At 39.5% G+C, this 19,781-nt stretch overlaps 2 protein-coding genes across 2 annotated transcripts in view; both read left to right on the forward strand.

Annotated features, from left to right (window-relative positions):
- The window catches only part of LOC111869941, a 65,687-nt gene that overhangs the window by 25,705 nt on the left and 20,201 nt on the right, over positions 1-19,781 (forward strand). Inside the window, exons 5-7 of the mRNA XM_023861837.2 lie at positions 6,168-6,298; positions 12,689-12,894; positions 18,155-18,381. Of these exons, the coding sequence (XP_023717605.2) occupies positions 6,168-6,298; positions 12,689-12,894; positions 18,155-18,381 (564 nt within the window). The remainder of the gene's footprint in view (positions 1-6,167; positions 6,299-12,688; positions 12,895-18,154; positions 18,382-19,781) is intronic.
- On the forward strand, positions 689-18,893 carry LOC111869940 (stearoyl-CoA desaturase 5). Its single transcript, XM_023861836.1, has 5 exons — positions 689-955; positions 6,168-6,298; positions 12,689-12,894; positions 15,627-15,809; positions 18,155-18,893. Exons 1-5 carry the CDS (start codon positions 781-783, stop codon positions 18,459-18,461), a joined length of 1,002 nt encoding a protein of 333 aa, XP_023717604.1. The 5' UTR covers positions 689-780; the 3' UTR covers positions 18,462-18,893.

Consider the following 19,781-nt stretch of genomic DNA (forward strand, 5'->3'; position numbering starts at 1 on the left):
AATTATGCCACATAATATGAATAATAAATTTAGAAAAATATATAAAAAATTAAGTTATGAGTAGAACGAATTGCCTACTTTCCTATGATGCGATACGGATCACATAGAAAGCAAAATGAAAATAGGGGGAACGTAGACATGCAGAGTAAACTTATAAAGCTCCTATCAAAAATTAGTGGGGATACACAGATAAACAGAAGCCTCAAAGTCCCAAACAATTAGGGGGGGGAGAGGATTGAACAGACAAATGGACGGATATACAGACCGACAGCAAGGCAATATCATAAGCCTCCTTTTATTTTTGAAATAAAAAAATAGACCGAAAACAATTGTGGTCTGCTTCATAGTTCTGGCCCAGTAGTGTGGTCTTTGTAGAACCAGTGTAAATTGAACAAGCGTTCTCAACAATATATCATGTCTCCTCATTCATATTCAAATCGAATATCTTCTAAATACAACATAACGTGGCTTAATAACTTTATAGATCTCAACGGTAACAATTAGAATAACACCTTCACAAGTTAAACTGCTATATATGTTCAGAAAATGAAGACAGTCATTCATTTCCTGTGCGAAGAAATAGCGTGACGCTGTAACAGAGTCACATGGAACGAGTCGGTTTCGAGAGTCCTTTCTATTGTTTCCTTTTTAAGGTTTGTAATCGAAGGCTATATAAGCTATTGCGAGAGAACGTTGAGTATATTTCTACAAGGAACTAAACAAGAGGACGGTTGTGTAAGACATAACTTTGCTGCAAGTAGTGTTACCCACGTGATCGTCATGCATATCTCTTCGTTAGAAAAGCCTGATAAATCCATAAACGGAAAGCCACAGTCTAAATACAAGAGAGAGATTGTCTGGAGAAATGTATTCGCCCATCTGATGATTCATCTTATGGGACTATACGGATTGTATGTTTTTATTGTATCTGCAAAAATCCTTACTTGTGCATATGGTGAGTTTATATGAAATGTTTATATATATTCACTTACAGTTAGCGTATTTAAAGGCGCTGTTTCAGGTGAAGGAATTATGTAATCAATATTATATTTAAGCATCCTGTTACACTCACACAATATATGAGACAAACACCGTCTTAAGTGCAACAATTTAATTGTAGTTCTTCCTCCTTTCCTTCCTCCACACAACATGTTACACGTATTAAAGATAGACAGCGGCACACGCACAGAGAGCCTACACAGAACAATACCTGAACAGCGATAAAACAAGAAGTGGCCGCTGCAGCACTACAGACATAGGGTGAGTACCCCGAGAAATTTTAATTTTTAAAATTTGGAAAAGAACGGAAAATTTAAAGACATTTTAATTTGAAATTGAATTTCTAAAAAGTGCCAATTTTGGAAATCAAATTGACGTATGTAGGTTAACAAAGATTTTATACATACATACAATTGAAAAGGCTGGTGTTTTAAATTTTAAACTACGGGCAGTGTAGCAGCTACGTAAGAATATACACCTGATGATGGCCATTTAGGGCCGAAACATGTAGTGTGGAGGAAGGAAAGAAGGAAGAACTACAATTAAATTGTTGCACTTAAGACGGAGTTTGTCTCATATATTATTATATAATGTATAACAAAGCGGGAAAGCGGCTCCCGAATGTTTAGGGATGAGTATCAGGAAGGAGTAGTTTGTTCTTTTGAATGTAGACCAAATATTAACCAACTGACTTGAGAAAATTAGGAAAAGCTCGAAAAACTCCAAGTAGAGCAATTGCAGAAAGTTAAAGGGAATGCGAGTGAACACGTTTACCTTCATATTAATCCGCTACAAATATTTATCTGTACAGTGCAATGTCAGAGTGACTCTATAATTACTCTGACGGAGTTGTGTTTTGCGTTCCTAAGGCGTTAAACATAAATTAAGCCCATTGAGTGGACGTTCCGAATGGATTACCAGTGATAAGTTCCAATTTCAGTCCATCTCCATAAAGACCGTGAATTCACTATCAAATAAAATTATAATAATAAATTATCTATTCATTTTACGTAGAATAAATCTAAATTATTTCATTGTCCTTAGTCTGGAAAGTAATGCCTTTAAACGAGGAATTTTGAACATGGACAGACATTAATTCTTTAATTCGAAATAATATCACCAAATAATAACTATATGTAGCAGTCTCCGTCTAGAGAAAGTGACTTTCACTCAGCTATAACTACATTCCTCGCATTTTGTGAATCAGTTAGGGTCTTTATCGTGTTCCAAATACCTATCATTGGGCCCCATTCTGAGGCAGCTGAAACCAGTTCACACTTTCATAAACTTCTGTTTTCAGGTTGGTTTTATATTATCCCCTGAGCAGTCCCCTTCTTTCAGCATTGCCAACCAAAATAATGTAAGTTAATGCACCGGATATCTCATTATTCCTGATTTTCAATTCAATTCAATTCAATTCTTGGTTTTATTTACGTGCTGTACTCAACAGCTGGTAGCCAATTACAGAGTCAGCACGAAGACAAGTGAACAATATACAGACAGATTGATGAAACTAGTACAAAATTTCATTGCAATATGCCTAAGTGAAAGAACACAATTGGAGATTAGAGTGTCTTAGTATAACATATGTCAAAGGTTCTACAAAAGTAAATATATTAATGATTAAGTGATAACAAGTGTCCTCTGTTATAAGAGTGGAAACGCTGAATTGTTGGCTCCGCGTTTCCTACGCAATAACCCATTGTTATAACCATGGAGACTCCTGTTAGAATTACCATGGAGCAATTGTTGTCTCCTCTGTAACGGTCTATTGTAGCGTTTCCCTAGAAGTCTCTTCCTCTGGTTTGCCGACACGTTACAATATTTATATAGATTATAAATTTTGAAACTCTTCATTATGTAGTTGAGTATACAGGGGTTTAGTTCTTTAGAAAATTAACCGAAGTAATATAGAGCCCAAAAGATAAACTGATCCCCGTGCACTATCAGCAGTCCCTGCACGAAAACTATGCATCCTGTGAGCCAGATAGGCCAGCGGAATGCACTACTAGACAGCTTAATAACGGCCCCGAAACCAGCATATCTTCCTTCTTCCCAGGGCAATGGCACCCTCTGAAGCCAACTGATTTAACTCAATATTTATATTAATTTTATATCCATAGCTACAAATTTTAATAAGCTTAGAACTTTGCAGTAGTAGTTCAACCACTTTCCTCTAAACAGTAGCAGCTGAATCGAATAAAAGGTCTCTTTCCTCTTCCGTTTACAAAACAAAAACCCGAGGATGTGGGATTCACGAGTTCAGCGTCGATTATTTCACTTACAAATAGTTAATTATATGTCTGATTTGTATGTTTCGTACTCGGAGGGTTCATGGTTCATCTCCGCATCGCAGCAGCCCATTCGTCAGGATCCGACAGGCAGAATGGTATCTTCCAGAAATTTATCCTCCTTAATAAGCAACATAAATTCACATGGCCGTGATGTGAGTGACAAATGGCTTAGTCTAAGACCCGAAAGAATATGGCTCTGTTTCAGAATGAATTGACTCTAACTGCCTATCAGGAAAGGTGAGCTATACTCACCTAAGCCGTGTAGCGCTGTCCACGTCACAATATTATACTGGTCCTGAATGGGTAGTGAGGAGAAAACTGATTTATTTGTAGTTTTTTTTTTCAGAGCCATTACCGCCATGAAGCCAATGGAATTAGGGTAAGGGGAAGATGATTAGCCATTCAGATTAGTAAATTTCTTTATTAAAATCTTTCACAATACAACAACAAAACAGTTGATGTTTAACAGTATTTTGCTATATGTTTCGACTCTTTAGAAAGCCATCATCAGGCAAATACAAAATTAACGTGTTCTTAAACTACTGGATTGCATAGTATATAATTCAGTTCAGTTTTGGATTTTCGACTATACACCATAATATAATAATATAAAACATAAAATACAATAAAAGATAAAAATTTAAAAACGATAAGTTACATAATTGAAATATAATTAAGAACTTTACGTACAATATGTCCTATTAAATATTGATTTTGATATTATAGTTGAACTCAATACTTACTATTTCGCGGGTACCTCTATTTACGTGTATTACATCCGGTCTGATAGGGGAAAAAATCATTCAGATCAGGTTTACACAAGAAGCTGGCGGTTTAAGGCGTAATTATGTAACTTAGATAACCACGCATGAAACATAGCGGCCGTCGGCATAATCATTCTTTTCTTTGGATGTAATATGGGTCGACGTCTACATAAATCAGTCGCTCATGTTCAAAATTACGAAATCTATTCTCAACAGGTATTAAGTGAAGTGCGTAATTAGAATGATCAAGTCAAGGAGGATGAGTTGGGCAGAGCATGTAGCACGAATGGGGGAGAAGGGGGGAGAAGAGGAATACATATAAGATATTGGTGGGAAAGCCAGGAGGAAAGAGACCACTGGGAAGACCGCGGCGTAGGTGGGTCGAAAATATTAAAATGGTCTTAGATAGGACGAGATGGTATGGATTGGATTAATCTGCCTCAGGATAGGGACCAGTGTAGGGCTCTTGTTAACACGGTAATAAACCTTCAGGTTCCATAAAATCCTGGAAAATTCTTGAGTAGCTGCAGAATTGGCTTATCCTCAAGAAGGTCTCAGATCCATAAGTAAGTAAGTATTAAATGAAGTCACCAAGTAACTTAACGGAATAAATCTCAGTATGTGGCCAATGAAGTGTTACTGCCAAGTTCGGGTTGTGTTTATGGTGACGTGTAACTCGGTTTCGAAGTACTTACCTGATAAACTTACTAAGAACGTCTAATTATTCACTCGCCCAAGGCGTCTGTCTAAAAAAAAAGATTACGAAACTGAAGAAAATGTCAGGGACCAATAAAGGGTTGTAGTGCCATGAATGAATGTCAAATTAATTAGATACAGGCTTTCAAGTATCAGTGGAGTACAATATTTCGACACATAAGTAAACGAAATAGGAACGAAGAGGACTGGACTCTCACCTACAGAGAAAGAAAGATGTTACATATCAACGTCCCCATTGCTGAGGGGGAATGAAAAATTACAGGCAAAACAAACAAACAAACTCCGTAGTTTTATTCCGCAAGCAAACTATACAGTCAAATTATATTTAAGGTTGATTTCAAGTGCCAGAATAACGAGCAGGATGTGCTAAGTTAGGGTTGTGGGTGACTAAATTTGTTCTATTTCTACAAAACACGTCTCATTATAAATTTGGACCTGGACTCGCACTCCGAAATTATGCAAGTCACATTTCACTGATGACGTGTATGAGATGCGGTAAGTTATAACTCATAACTGATTGCTTTTTTTTTTTTGTAACCTAATTTTCAGCCTCATACTGGAAATTTCAAATGCATAAACAAGTTTTATTCAATCCTCTAACGTATGAATAGAAGCGTCCAATATAAACAATGGATAGTATTAAAATGTAAGTTTAAATGTGTAAGATGTGAGCTGAAATCATTTGCCTCAGAATATGGTTCAACAGCGGCCTCAGTATATAAGGAAATACACGTTCTCGCTCCACAAAATGGGAAATTTCTTGACATATTATGCAAATAAGAATTAAAGAAATACCATGCACAGTGCAGGCTGGTTTATTATTTATTAATCATATATGTGAAACTCACTGTACTGGCTCAGGTTAGAGTCCAAAAGATTACTTTAATGGACGCGATTATGCACGTCCATATTACATAATAACAGGGAATATCTTGCCGTTGAATAATATTAATAAATTTCTCATCACAGGGTCTATACTCGTATTATGTTATCGGGCCTGCTGCACCGTCAGTTTTCTAACAGAAACAGTCATATGCACTTCAAATGTCTGGGAATAAATTTCCTGTCTTTCTTCAAACGACACATAAAGAGTCACAAATAACATATATTGAAGAAAGCAGTCTTCTGGGATTTGGCACCGTGTATATGTGGTGTTAACCGACGTTTCGGAGGAACGTATCGCCTCCAGACCAGTCTGCTTTTACCGGTTCTCACGGTCTCTTCGCTTGCAGATTTCTTATATTTTTCTTCTACCCTGAAGATGGAGGCGATACGTTCCTCCGAAACGTCGATTAACACCACATATACACGGTGCCAAATCCCATAAGACTGCTTTCTTCATAGTCACCGCCGTGAAAGCCTCAAATCTTACAACATATATTGATGTTGGCAGCTTTTATGATGTTAATTGGCACGGGAATGGGAGTCACAATAGGCGCTCACCGTTTCTTCACTCATCAGTCCTTCAAAGCGAATTTTCCATTCCGGTGTGTGATGGCAGCAATGTTCACCATGTCAGGAGAGGTAAGTGCACTTAGAACGCTTGGTTCCGTTCTTATTGGAGTACAAATCTCCTGATTTCAAACTTGTTTACAAAATATCTTATTACAACAAAGTTTTAATTTTTACATCCTGTTGTCTTACATATTATACAAGCGATAAAATTGTATTTTACATATTTAGAGCAAACAACATAATTTTGCGGTTTCAATTATTTCGCTTGAAAAGGACCATTTCGTGTTCAACTTATGTCGACAACTTTAACATGAGAATTGTTACTGCTGTTTTACTAAAGAAAAGCTATCCTTGTAACAAGCCGTGGAAGCCCACATGGTTATGAGACGTCGAGGCTCCCACATTTTCTAAACAATTAGCTTACAGACGGCGGCCAAGTTGTGAGCCTTAGGCGCCGGCCGCACTTTACTCGTACACCAAGAAAGATTCCTGGTACTCATTTCTGTTAGAGGTTGAGTCGACCCCAGGGCCATAGCGTGGTTGGAAGGATTAGGTCCATTGAAAAATCCAATGACCTCATCAGAAATCGAACCTGCGACCTTCTGGCTTGTAGCATAGTGCCTCAACCAACTACGCTACCGCGTGCCCCCGCTGCTTTTCCTATCCTATAGAAAAGCAGACGCAGTATTATGCGTGAAATTACGCATTTCCAATTATCTTACACGTTTGCTTTAACCCTGTGACGTTGCCGATGCATTTGCTAAACATCGGTCAGCATAATAATCCCTGTCCGTGAGTCTTCCTTCCGTTTCTTCAATGTCTGAATTCCTATTCTCCTCTCCTATATATGAGTCGGATATTTTTAAAGCCCTTAAACTTCTGAAATTTTCCAAATATTTTGGTCTTGATATCATCTCTGGCTTTAACATTAAGAGATGAGCTAATACAGCTTTTCTCAACCTGTGGTCCGCGATGATGAGACAGGTGTTCCGCAAGCAGACTTAAAATAAATCAAATTAAAAAATATCAAAACAAAACAAATTAAAATTAAATAAGCAAGTAAAAATTGTTGAAATAAAATGGATACTGAAAGAAACCAAGCTTTCTAAATTCCATGAACATTTTAATGACCAGACAAGAATCCGGTATTTCCAGGGTATGAAGGTGTGACTGCATTGTCACGAGCTTCAGAGGAGGGACACCGCCGATAATTGGTACTTGCAGAAAAACGGATAACCAAAGAGGGGTGCAGTGAACAACAATATGGTTTTACTGCTCCCGTTTTCCCTTGCCGTTTTGTTAGATTTGAAGTAAACATGTGTTATCCACATTTTAACCAGTTGCTTGTTGTCTATTATTATTTATTGCTGACAGTTTTCCTCCTTCAGCGAACGCTCAGTATATCTTCATAAGTGTTAAGTGATAGTTGGACAAAGTGTGTCCTGAGTTAACTCCGGTTTTCATATACTTTTCGGGAAAAATTAATAATGGAGAAGTGGCTTAGAACAGGGACTTTGAAAAGAAAAGCAAACGAAACAGGTGATGCTAACCCTAATTTTGATATACGTGTTGTAACGGGGAGTAAAGGTGATTCCATTGAAGCTGAAGCAGCAAGCAGTTCAAAGAAAAAATACAGCAGGAAATGTGACAGTTCATATTTGTAATTCAGGTTTACTTGGTGTGGTGACGCAAGTGAACAGAAACCTCAATGTGTTTTGTGTTATGAAGTGCTGCCGAACGAGTGCATGAAACTCCGACGACATGTAGAAACTAAATATTGTGATGTGAAAAATAAACCAATTGAATTTTTTCAGAGACACTGAAAGACATTAAATCATGGGCAAAATATAGTTTCGGTCATGGGTTCGATTAATAACAAGGCACTGGAAGCATCCTATCTCTAAAGTTCGCGAATAGCCAAAACAGGGAAGCCTCATTCTATCGGGGAAAATTTGCTTCTTTCCAGCTATAAAAGATGTAGTGAAAACGATGTTTGGCAACAAGTTACTAAAATATGTTGATTTGATTCCTCTTTCAAATGACACTGCCGGTCGCAGAATTGCTTACATGACAGGAGACCCACATCTCAGTTAAGCGAAAGAGTTAAGAAGAGCCCATATTAAGCGTAACAAATAGAAGAGACTACTGATGTTGCAAATGATGCGCAGTTAATATGCTACTTAAGATATGCGCATTATAACAACATTCATGACGATATTCTGTTTTGTAGAAGTTTGTCAATCCGAACAGGAGAATAATTATTTCACTCTCTCAATAATTACATAAGAGACAAAGGGACCCAGTGGGAAAAATATGTGGGCTTTTGTTCGGATGGAGCTCGCGCCCTTACAGGCAGGCACAGTGGGGTTGTTTCTAAGGTCAAGGCAGTAGCTCCGGATATGAATTGGGCACATTGTTTCATACATAGGGAAGAGCTGAGCTCCAAAGAATGCAACCAGAATTTAGAACTGCGCTAGACAAGGCTGCAAAGCTAGTCAATTTTTTCAAGGCTCGACCGTTAATTAACAGGTCATTTTCCGTACTCTTCGATGAAATGGGCAGTGAATATACACAAATTTTGCTTCATTCTGAAATTCGCTTGCTTTCCAGGTGCAAAGTACTAACAAGGTAATTTCAATTAAGGCACAAAGTTTTATTGTTCGTAAATGAACGCAATTCTGGTTTCGCATCACTTCTTGTTGACGAAGCATGGTTATTAGCACTATCTTATCCTTCAGACATTTTTGTAAAATTAAATGAATTACCTGTAAATCTCTCCCTTCAGAGAAATTCTTTAACTTCTTCGTGATGACTTCAACAAAATGAATGAATCCGAGAAAAAACTGGTGTTATGGATTAGTTATGTAAAAGACAGACAATTGCACCTTATCCAACATTGGAATCCTTTTTAGTGGAAAATGATATTTCTGTTGATTCTGATTCTCTGTAAAGGTTTCGTGACCACCTTAAAAGTGTGAAACAGAAATTTGAAGCATATTTTCCGAGTGACTCTTATGGGAAATTTCTGTGGGTTCGCGACGAATTTTAGGCTTGCAGTCACGAGAACAACCTTTCGTTATCGATAAAAAGGACAGTTAATTGAGCTTTCAAGTGACAGTGGGTTTAAAATGCAATTCCGTGATCTTAGTTTGGTCTGATTCTGGATCTCGCCTTCAGTGTGGAGTGTATATCTCGAATTAATTGTCAGAAGCATTGAAAACGTCATGCAGTTTCTAACAACCTATTTTTGCGAGAAAGGATTTTCATCGGTCCTTCTAATAAATCAAAATACAGAAAACATCTTAGTGTGAGTGTCGATCTTCGACAGAAGTTGACAAATATTGAGCCAGATATCCAGGAACTCTGTAAGGGCCGACAAGCTCAACAATATCATTAAAAGGAAGTTGTGACATAGTTACATCATACCCTTTATTTTCTAATAAAGATTAAAACTTTGTTCAGTGATGAACCACTTTCAATAGTTTACTTCCAATTTAATTAATTATATTTCCATATTATTCGAAACATGCTTTAAGATTCATTATATCTTAAATGGCGTAGTATGTCCCAAATGTTGGTAATACCATATAAGTTTAAAAATATAGGCCTATATAACTTAGTGGTCCGTAGAATTTTTTCACATATTTTACTGGTCCTTGGGCTTAAAAAGGTTGAGAAACACTGCTATAATTGAAGCAAGTAAGGAGGTTGGTCTAGAAGTAAAGACAGAGAAAACTGAGTATATGTTGCTGTCTCGTCACCAGAATTCAGGGTAAAATCAAGACATAAAAATATGTAACAGATGTCTCGAAACTGTGGCACAGTTCAGATATTTGGGAACGGCTGTAAGAAATTAAAACCTTATTCAGGAGGAAATTAAGAGGAAATTGAACTCGGGTAATGCTTGCTGCCTTTCAATCCAGAACCTTCTGTTTTCTCATCTGCTGTCTAAAAATAAACAAAAAAAATAATATACGAAACTATATAATTTTACCATTGGTTCTGTATGGGTGTAAAACTCTTTCGCTGACATTAAGGGAGAAACACAGAATGAGGGTGTTGAGAACATTTGGACAGAAAAGGGATGAAGTGACAGGAGGTTGGAGACAACTGCATAATGAGGAGCTTCATAACTTGTATTCTTCTCCAAGTATAATTAGAATGATCAAGTCAAGGAGGATGAGATGGGCAGAGTATGAAGTACAAAGGGGGAGAAGAGGAATGCATATAGGATATTGGTGGGAAAGCCAGAAGGAAAGAGACCACTAGGAAGACCAAGATGTAAGTGAGTGGACAATATTAAAATGGATCTCAGATAGGATGTGGTGGTATGGACTGACTTTGTCTGACTCAAGATAGGGAACAGCGGAGAGCTCTTTTAAACATAGCAATGAATTTTCGGGTTCCATAAAATGCTAGAAAATCTTGAGTAGCTTCTCAATTGACGGTTCCTCAGGAATGGCTCTGCTCCATGAGTGAGAACTGTACTGGAGTCAAATTTAGTCAAATTTATAGCGGGAGTAATTTTAACGAAACTCGGAGATATTAATTGAATTTGAAAGAATATTCTGGAGAGATGAAAGAGGTTGGTTGACTTCTATAGCTGGAAACAAAAGCCTCGATATTACGTATACATGCGACACACTATCCCTTCAAGTAGCGGCAACCGAAACTAAGGGCTGATTCGTCCTTAAATCAAGTATACTCGTTTGCACTGCTACTGGCCAAAACTAACGAATATCACGTCCATATCTGCTACCTTTCAGCTCCAGAACCTACTTGGACCGGCTAGATCCATCTGGACCTGCCTTAGAGATGACAGCAATTTCTTTATGCATAATTTCCGGCTCTGCATCCCGAAAAAGAACTCCAAGCTACTCATGCAGTTCTAGTCCAAACTAGCTTATTTCTATTGGTCCTAGACAAATTCGAATCTAAATGTTCAAATGTAATTAATTACCTAATTTATGGTGTTATGGGCATGGATGTTTAGTTTGTGTGTGCGTTTCTCTGTGTTTGTGTACAGGTAGAGGTCTTGCGACGAGCTGATCACCCGCCCAAGGAATCCTACCGAATGTGTAAGATCTAGAAAAATTGAAGGGAACGGAGAAGTTCATGGAGGTAGGCCTAGGCCCACTGGGGCTATAGTGCCAAGGGAAGAAGAAGAAAGTATAATTTTGCCTATAATTGTAGGTGACAACAGAGCACTGCTAAGTATATTAAACTCAATATTAGTAGCCGCGCTATAACTCAAAAGGTTAGTCTCTGGCTTCCCACTGCGGCCGCCCGGGTTCGATCCCGGGTCTGGTCAAGTGGGATTTGTGGTGGACAAAGTGGCGCTGGGGCAGGTCTCTCCGAGTACTTCGGTTTCCCATGCCATTCTTCATTCCACCAATTGCTCCATAATCACCCTCACCTATCATCTGGGGCTGGTAAAATAGGCCAGAAGTGGCAGCAGTAAAAAGGACTTAGTCCCAACCCACTAGCAATAAAAAACTCAGTAATAATAAAAATCAAATTACACGTACATCCATCACAAGGAAAACTAACTTACTGATCTATAAGCATAAAATTTGTCAATCCTCTGTACCCGATACCGACTTTGTTAAAGTCCTGTGAACATTTCTTGATACTAAAGTTCATTTCCATTGCCCTGTCAACTACNAGCGGTACACAGCGTTGCTAGCACGACGGCACTAGACAGCAGTGGTGCCTACTACGTGGCCGTTTTCTGTATTGTTCGAACGAGACTACATAAGGAGCAGCGAAGGCTATTCACAGTTAGTCCTCGAGCTACCTCCGAGTTAGTTCCGAGTTAGCCAGCAACCAGTCAGTTGTATTCTGGCATTTGGTGTGTAGTATTTGTGATACTGCAGATAGAAGTAATTGTGAATCTGTAATTTGGGTGATTGTGAGTGCGAATGTGGAATAAATTCGCTATAACTAACAAGGCGTGAAGTTATTTGTCGAGTTATACACCCAATACGTGACAATATATACTAGTTGTGCCCGGCCACGCCATGCTGTGGCTCAGTCTGCCCGTTCTTCCCCAGTTTGATTTGCAATTACTCGACGCATTGCTTCCGCTCCGCTAGTACGACGACCCAAGCTTGTTCTTCTGCGAGGCATTATTTGGATGAACTAAAGCGACTGTTATTGCATAGGAAATGCTAGCACAGAACACCTTGTAGAAGTGTTTGGTTTCATCCGTCGTTACGCAACGGAACCTCAATTCCTATGCAGCGGCCCACTGTTATTGCATAGGAAATGCTACTACAGAACAACTTGTAGAAGTGTTTGGTTTCATCCGACGTTACACAACGGAACCTCAATTCCTATGCAATAGCCCACTCTTATTGCGTTATTCCGCATGTACGAGTATGTGTTTGATATTTCAGATCCATCGGTGGACGTAAAGAGGCATGTGATTATATTTATTTTGTACCTTTGCCTTCGTAGAACTCCATCTGCACATGGGTGCGTGATCACCGCCAACACCACAAATACACGGACACAGATGCCGATCCCCATAATTCTACACGAGGATTCTTCTTCTCCCACTGCGGCTGGCTTATGGTGCGCAAACACCCGGAGGTTATCGAAAAAGGAAAAACTATCGACATCTCTGATCTCATGGCAGATCCAGTTGTAAGGTTCCAGGAGAAGTAAGTTAACTAAATAATTACGAGAGCAGTCAAATGAAAGCAGCATAAGCCATGTTTCGAAGAAGGGCGTCCAAAACTAAGATCAAAGGAAACAATCCAAATTCCAATAGTTACATGAGCTGATTCAAATAAGTCGGCAGAATCTGAATAAGCTCAAAGATATATGCAAAATGCACTAAGGGATGCATATAAAATTTTATTTATGACATATAAGATAGGCTGTTTAGTCGGTCTGTACCGCTAGAATTCTAAATGGTGAGATCTCACACATAAATTCTTACAGGAATTCCATTAACGGTTTATGATAAGCACGAGAAAGTTGTGATCTTACGTAAAGTAAGCTTTTTAATCGATAGGTTGGCTAAAAATAAATATGGCCAAATAACATTATACAAGGATGACTAATTTCGAATTTCAGCCGAACAAGATTAGCGGGTTATGATGTATATAAGGAACATGGGGTACCGGAGACATCCACTTTGTCACATCACGTTTCAGCGGCATAATGAAAAACGGATCTAAGCGTGTTTTTGGTCATACTCTTAAATAATATGTAGCAAGTGAGCATTTGTCAAAATTCAATAAACATTTATAGGTCTTCCTTTGAACACCTCGCTTCATAGGATATCGACCAAATGAATCTAAACAGAATTATCGTTATGGCTTGCCTTCACTAGTTCCAGTAAACAAAGTCCTCCGTGAGAAACTTAAGGTAGCTCAGCCGGTCGAGAAATTTCCAGGCTCTGGTAGAAGCTGAAGGTTCGTTACCGTGCTCACAAGAGCCCGCCATTGTAACCTCGCCTGAGTCAACTGAATACAGTCCACACTATAGTATTCGTACATTCCTCTCAGGGTCATTTGAATGTTGTGCATGACACCTACGCCAAGACTGTCAAGTGGTCTCTTTCTCTAAGATTCTCGGTTCACAACTGTGGGCGGAGAAATGCAGAGGCCTACAACGTCTCAGACTTGGACATCGTCCGTTGTACTGGGTACATTTATATGTATTTAAATCGAACTTCAGGTGTGTTTATAATTTTTCGTAAAATTGTTCACTGTCAAATATACTGAAGTACCAAAAGTCGTGCGATAGGTACCTAGTATCGTGTAGGACCTCCTCGAGCCCGGCGAAGTGCAGCAACTCGACGTGGCATCGATTCCACAAGTGGACGGAAGACCTCTGGAGAGATGTTGAGCCATGCCATCTTGATAGCCGCCCACAGCTCCCTGGTATTGTAGGTGCAGGATTTTGGGTGCGAATAAACTTCTCCACCACGTCCCATAAATGCTCGATTGGGTTTATGTTGGGCGAACGTGGTGGCCACACCATTCGTCGGAACTCTCCAGAATGCTCCTCGAACCATTTCTGGACAACTCCGGCCCGATGACACGGTGCATTGTCCTGCTGGAATATCCCATCGTTGTGGGGGTACTATATGAAGTCCATGAAGGGCAGTGTAACGTAGCGGTCACCGGTCAATGACGTGTTTAGGTGGACGAGTGAACCCAACTCATGCCACGTGAACACACCCCACACCAGTATGGAACCACCACCAGCCTGCACGGTGCCTTGTTGACAACTGGGGTCGATGGCCTCAAGGGGTCTGCGCCACACCCGAACCCTACCATCCACCCGAAACAACTGTACCGTGACTCATCGGACCACGCCACATGTTGCCAATCCTCCTGGGTCCAACTAGCGATGTCACAAGCCCAGGTGAGGCACTGTGTCCGGTGTCGTGGTGTTAACAGAGGCACTCTGGTCGGTCTTCTGCTCACATATCCCATGGAAGCTAAAGACCGCTGCACTGACCTGCTGGATATGCGTCTGGTACCTCCTGCATTGAATGTGGATGTGATTGCAGCCAGTGCCGCTTGTCTGTTACCACGGACAATTCTGGCTAACTCCGCTGGTCACGATCATTAAGCACCCGTGGTCGGCCACTGCGCTGTCCAAGGTGGGTGGAAATGCCTTCCACAAGGTATTCCCGGTACACATGTGACACCGTGGATCGAGGAATGTTGAATGACCGCACAACTTCGGAAATGGAATGTTCCATCCACCTGGTACCCATCATCATGCCCCGTTCAAACTCCAATAATTCACATCGGCTTCCCAAGAGCAGACTGGCCGGTGTTCAACCTGACTCAAGAGAGAACACCTCACAACTGATACTGCTCTTGGCATTCCCAAGCCGTCAAGGGACGGTGGCGCCACTTAAAAATATATTTACTTACTGCTATCCCATGACTTTTGGCACACAAACCTATCCAGTGGTTCTGATTTCATGCGAAAAGTGACGCACACATGGTGATCGTTTCCTACATATTTTGAAAATAATGCTTAATAGCAGAATTTTGTGAATCTCTGTACATACGAAGGCGACCAGAAGTTTAGAAGGCCCGTCAGCGTGGAGACTAAGGGTGCAAAGTGGCCGAGTCATAGCTCAAGCGGTTAGTCGCTGGCTTCCCACCGCGGCGGCCCGAGTTCTATACGAGGTCTGCTCAAGTGAGATTTGTGGTGGACAAAGTGGCGCTGGGGCAGGTTTCTTCCGAGTACTTCGGGTTCCCCTGCCAATCTTCATTCCACCAATTGCTCCACAATCACCCTCACCTATCATCTGGGGCTGGTACAATAGGCCAGAAGTGGCCGCAGTACAAGGGACTTAGTCCCACCCCACTAGCAATAAAAAAAAGGAATGCAAAGTACTCGAACTGTAATTCCTTTGCAGGCATTACGTCTTGCTCTACATTGCACTGAATACCGCGGCCATCATGGTGCCATATCTGCTATGGGGCGAGTCACTCCAAGTGTCCTTTTGGACTACCTACGCATTGCGGATTACGTTCGTATACAACTCTTCATGGCTGGTGAACAGTCTAGCTCACTTACACGGCATTAAACCCTACAACAAGTAAGTAAGATTCTTCTATATCATTAGTATTGTCACGGCTCTGGGCTTGCCGCTTCACAAAAATGGTCACAAGATCTATCTTTCATAGTGTTAATTAATAATAAATTACTTAGTATGTTATTTAACTATGCAATATCAACTACACAAATTATTTGCTCTGAACTGGGAAGATTTATTGAAGAAACTTTTCCTGGCTTGTCTTAAAATGTAACTTCAAGTACATTAAATTTTTGGAGTGCTTGTTAATTAAATTAAATATATCTATCAATCATTAGCACTTTATTGCAATTCATTCATTTTACCGAGACGTTTATGCAGTAAATTTTGAGAATGGAAAAATGGCAAATTCTTAAATGACTGATTTGTATATGTGATTTAATTATTCTTAAGGCGAGCAATTCAAGAACTGAGAAATATCACTAAGTGTCTCGGTTAGAACAGCCCGTTCCTCTGACGTAAGTTGAACCAGCTACCTTCTGAATATGAATCACATGGGTTACGACTTGATCTAAGTTTCACAATTAATTCAATGTTCCATTCTATGCTGAAATAATTTAATAACGTACCGGTTCTCACGGTCTCTTCGCTTGCGAATCTCTTATATTTTTTCTTCTACTCTGAAGATGGAGGCGATACGTTCCTCCGAAACGTCGGTTAACACCACATATACACGGTGCCAAATCCCAGAAGACTGCTTTCTTCAACGTACATTAACTTGATATTTGTCATAGATATCACTGAGTAAATTATTTTTTCGCTAAAAACAAACATATCAAGTAGGGCCATTCCATAGCTCAAGCGGCCAGTCGCTTTGTTCCTGAAGCGGCCACCCGAGGATCGATGTCAGATCAGGTCATGTGTAGTCTGTGGTGAACAAAGTGGCACTGGGGAGGGGGTTCTTCGAATATTTTGGTCTCATCTACCAATTCTCATTCTACTACCTCCTCCAAATTCATGTATCATTCTGTAATTAATGGTAAGTAATTTGGATACTGGTGTCGTTAAATAACCAATGTAAAAGTCATAGGAAACTTGTTATTATAGAGAGGAAGGTAAAGTGTGTATGTAAAGGGAAATATTTCCCGTTCAATACTTTGTTTTGTTTTCCGTCTCAACAAATAACTATGAGAATCTCATTCACATTTCACTGTGAATAATGAGTTTTTTATTATTTTTCCTTGGCACTACAGCCCCAGTGGGCCTAGGCCTACCTCCATGAAGTTCTCCGTTCACTTCGGTTTTTTCTAGATCTTACACATTTGGTAGGACTCCTTGGGCGGGTGATCAGCTCGTCGCAAGGCCTCTACCTGTACACAAACACAGAAAAGCGCACACACAAACTAAACATCCATGCCCTGAGTTGGATTCGAACCCATGATCCCGGTTTCCAAGCGAGCGCAGACAGTACATGCCTTAGACCGCTCGACTACCGTGACCGGCTTACCATACCATACCATAAATATAATGAGTAACCATTTAATTCATTGTCTGAATGCTTTAATACACCATAAAGCGTAATATATTTTATGACTTAAATTTTCTTTCTATTTTCATTATTATTATAAATACGTTTATGCACATCTCCAAACATCCATTTCAATGCATTTTATAAAATTTGCACTAATTCAGATGAAAGTTGAAAGTATTAACTGAGTGGGAAGTCAGGTATATTAGCAATAGCTATTATATTGTAATGTATTGTATGTAATGTATTATATTGTAATGTATGAATTCACGTAAAATGCGATTCAGTAGTTAATATTAGTTAATTTATATCGCATCATGATGACTTTATAAGCCGAAACCTGTAGCACATTCTTATAATAGTAAAACAAGTAAACTAATTATACACAGTGAAATGTGAATGAGATTCTCATAATTGTTGTGTTGAAACGGAAACAAAACGAAGTATAAGAAAACACAACAGGATGCACTCTTTGAAGTTTTCGTACTCAGTGTTTATTAGTTTGTGACCATGTAGCCGAAAGTACATGCAATACCAAAAATGTAGTGTTAACGACAAGAGGCTAATAATTAAAAAATAAAAGCAGATATAGTCCTGGACGATAATAACAAATAATTGTATAATCACCGAATCTATTGATATCTGGCTTATCATAAGTTTTTGTTTGGGGGGTTCGAATCCCGCCGGTGACATTGGTGCTTTCCGTTCTCATCACTATCTTCCTACCCCGGCAGAGTAGTTATGCAGATGAAATATTTACGGTTGGGAAGTAACTTGCACGATTCAGCGAACTAGGAAAATCCAAGGAAAACTGAAAAATAAATAAACATTGCCAAAGCAAGAGCACCCTTCGATGAATGTGTTTTTGTTCCCATTGCAGGAAGATTAAAGCTGTGGAGAATCTCCTTGTATCGCTTCTAACAGGAGGAGAAGGTTGGCACAACTTCCACCATATATTTCCGTCAGATTATCGTGCAGCAGAATATGGAAAAGCTTACGATTTAAGCACCATATTATTAGACTCAATGGAGAAGTTAGGCTTGGTGTATGATCTCAGACTGACACCCCAGCACTTGGTGAACAAGTGGGCTAAGAATTTCGGTGATGGTAGTCATCCACTGGGAGGAGAAGAGGAAGTTACACTGGCAACACAAGACACTCCATTAAGCACCAACAAACATCTTTAAATTCTAAAGATGAAACCATTATGTAAAGCGTAAAAAAATTAAAATCGAAGTAAGAGATGGAAATAGTAATTGTGTTGCTGTCCGAAGAACAAATATATTTATTCTGTGACTTTTAATGAATGAATCATTTGAGAAATGCAGCAGATTCACAAAAGTAAAACAGTTCCTGTGAAAGGCGCCCTTCTTCCCTGCATTTCTCAGGAAAACAGCAAAAAGCAACGTGTGGTAAAGGTTATAATTTTTATTTCTATTCGGCTATGTTATTTACTACAAAACTATTTTCAATACTTCTAAGCTATACTGAAACTTTTCAGTGGAACTATGATATAATTAGTAATTAGTAGTTCGTAATCAAAAGATGTGGATTCCAAATTTCTTGAAATTTTATGATGATAATATTAGAATAAATTAAAATATAATCTGCTTATAAGATGCTGTATTTGTGGAAATATATATCACACACTGACTGCATGGTAAATTAAGGGAACGCTAAAAGAAACGTTTCTGAAATATTGCAATTGGAAGACAAATATCAATGTTAAGCATAGTTCATCGCAAGAGAGCGGCACTCGGAATACGTCGGCAGAAGTTATTTGTAAATTCAGAGCGATCGCACGAGAGGCTCTCGCAAATCGTTCAGCCACCAGGTAGAGGAATCGTAGGCACGCGCCTTGACAAACTGTGTGAAGTTCACAAACGATCGCAGTGTATAATGGAGAAATCATTAAAATCAATAAGAACAAAACCAAGTATAAAGATGAGGTGCATGGGATCACTGACTCGGTGACCTTTTCCTGAAATAAAATAAATGGGGATATTCTAAAACAAATTTTTCATGACAAAATATTTGTGCATAATCAATGGTTACGAATCATAAAGAGCATCGTTAAGGTAAAAAAATTTAAAGTTATCTCTGTGCTTAACGAAATAAGCACTACGCCATGAAGGCGTATGGGAGAGTGGATGTATAGATCCACGATCCATATTTCTCTTGGCCTCGGTACGAGTTGGTGAGTTGTCAGGTTCACGTCCCGACCGCTTTACCCCCGGTACCCATTCGACAGGAGCTGGGTGGACCCCAAAGCCGGTCTGGACGACGTGGAGGAGAAATTCTTGAACTTATCGGAATTCGAACTCGATCCCTCGGTCGTCCAACCCGTAGCCAGTCGCTATTCCGACTACCCTATACCGACTCCCTATGAAGAGCATGACATAACAGAATTTCTAAGCTTCCCGAAATCGTCATAAACCACTAAGAAGTTCAAATAGTATGCACGTTGGTAGGCTTAGGAATAGCCACTCTGAAGAACAGAAGATCGC

The sequence above is a fragment of the Cryptotermes secundus genome, unplaced genomic scaffold (genome assembly GCF_002891405.2).
Source record: "Cryptotermes secundus unplaced genomic scaffold, Csec_1.0 scaffold979, whole genome shotgun sequence".
Lineage (NCBI taxonomy): Eukaryota > Metazoa > Arthropoda > Insecta > Blattodea > Kalotermitidae > Cryptotermes > Cryptotermes secundus.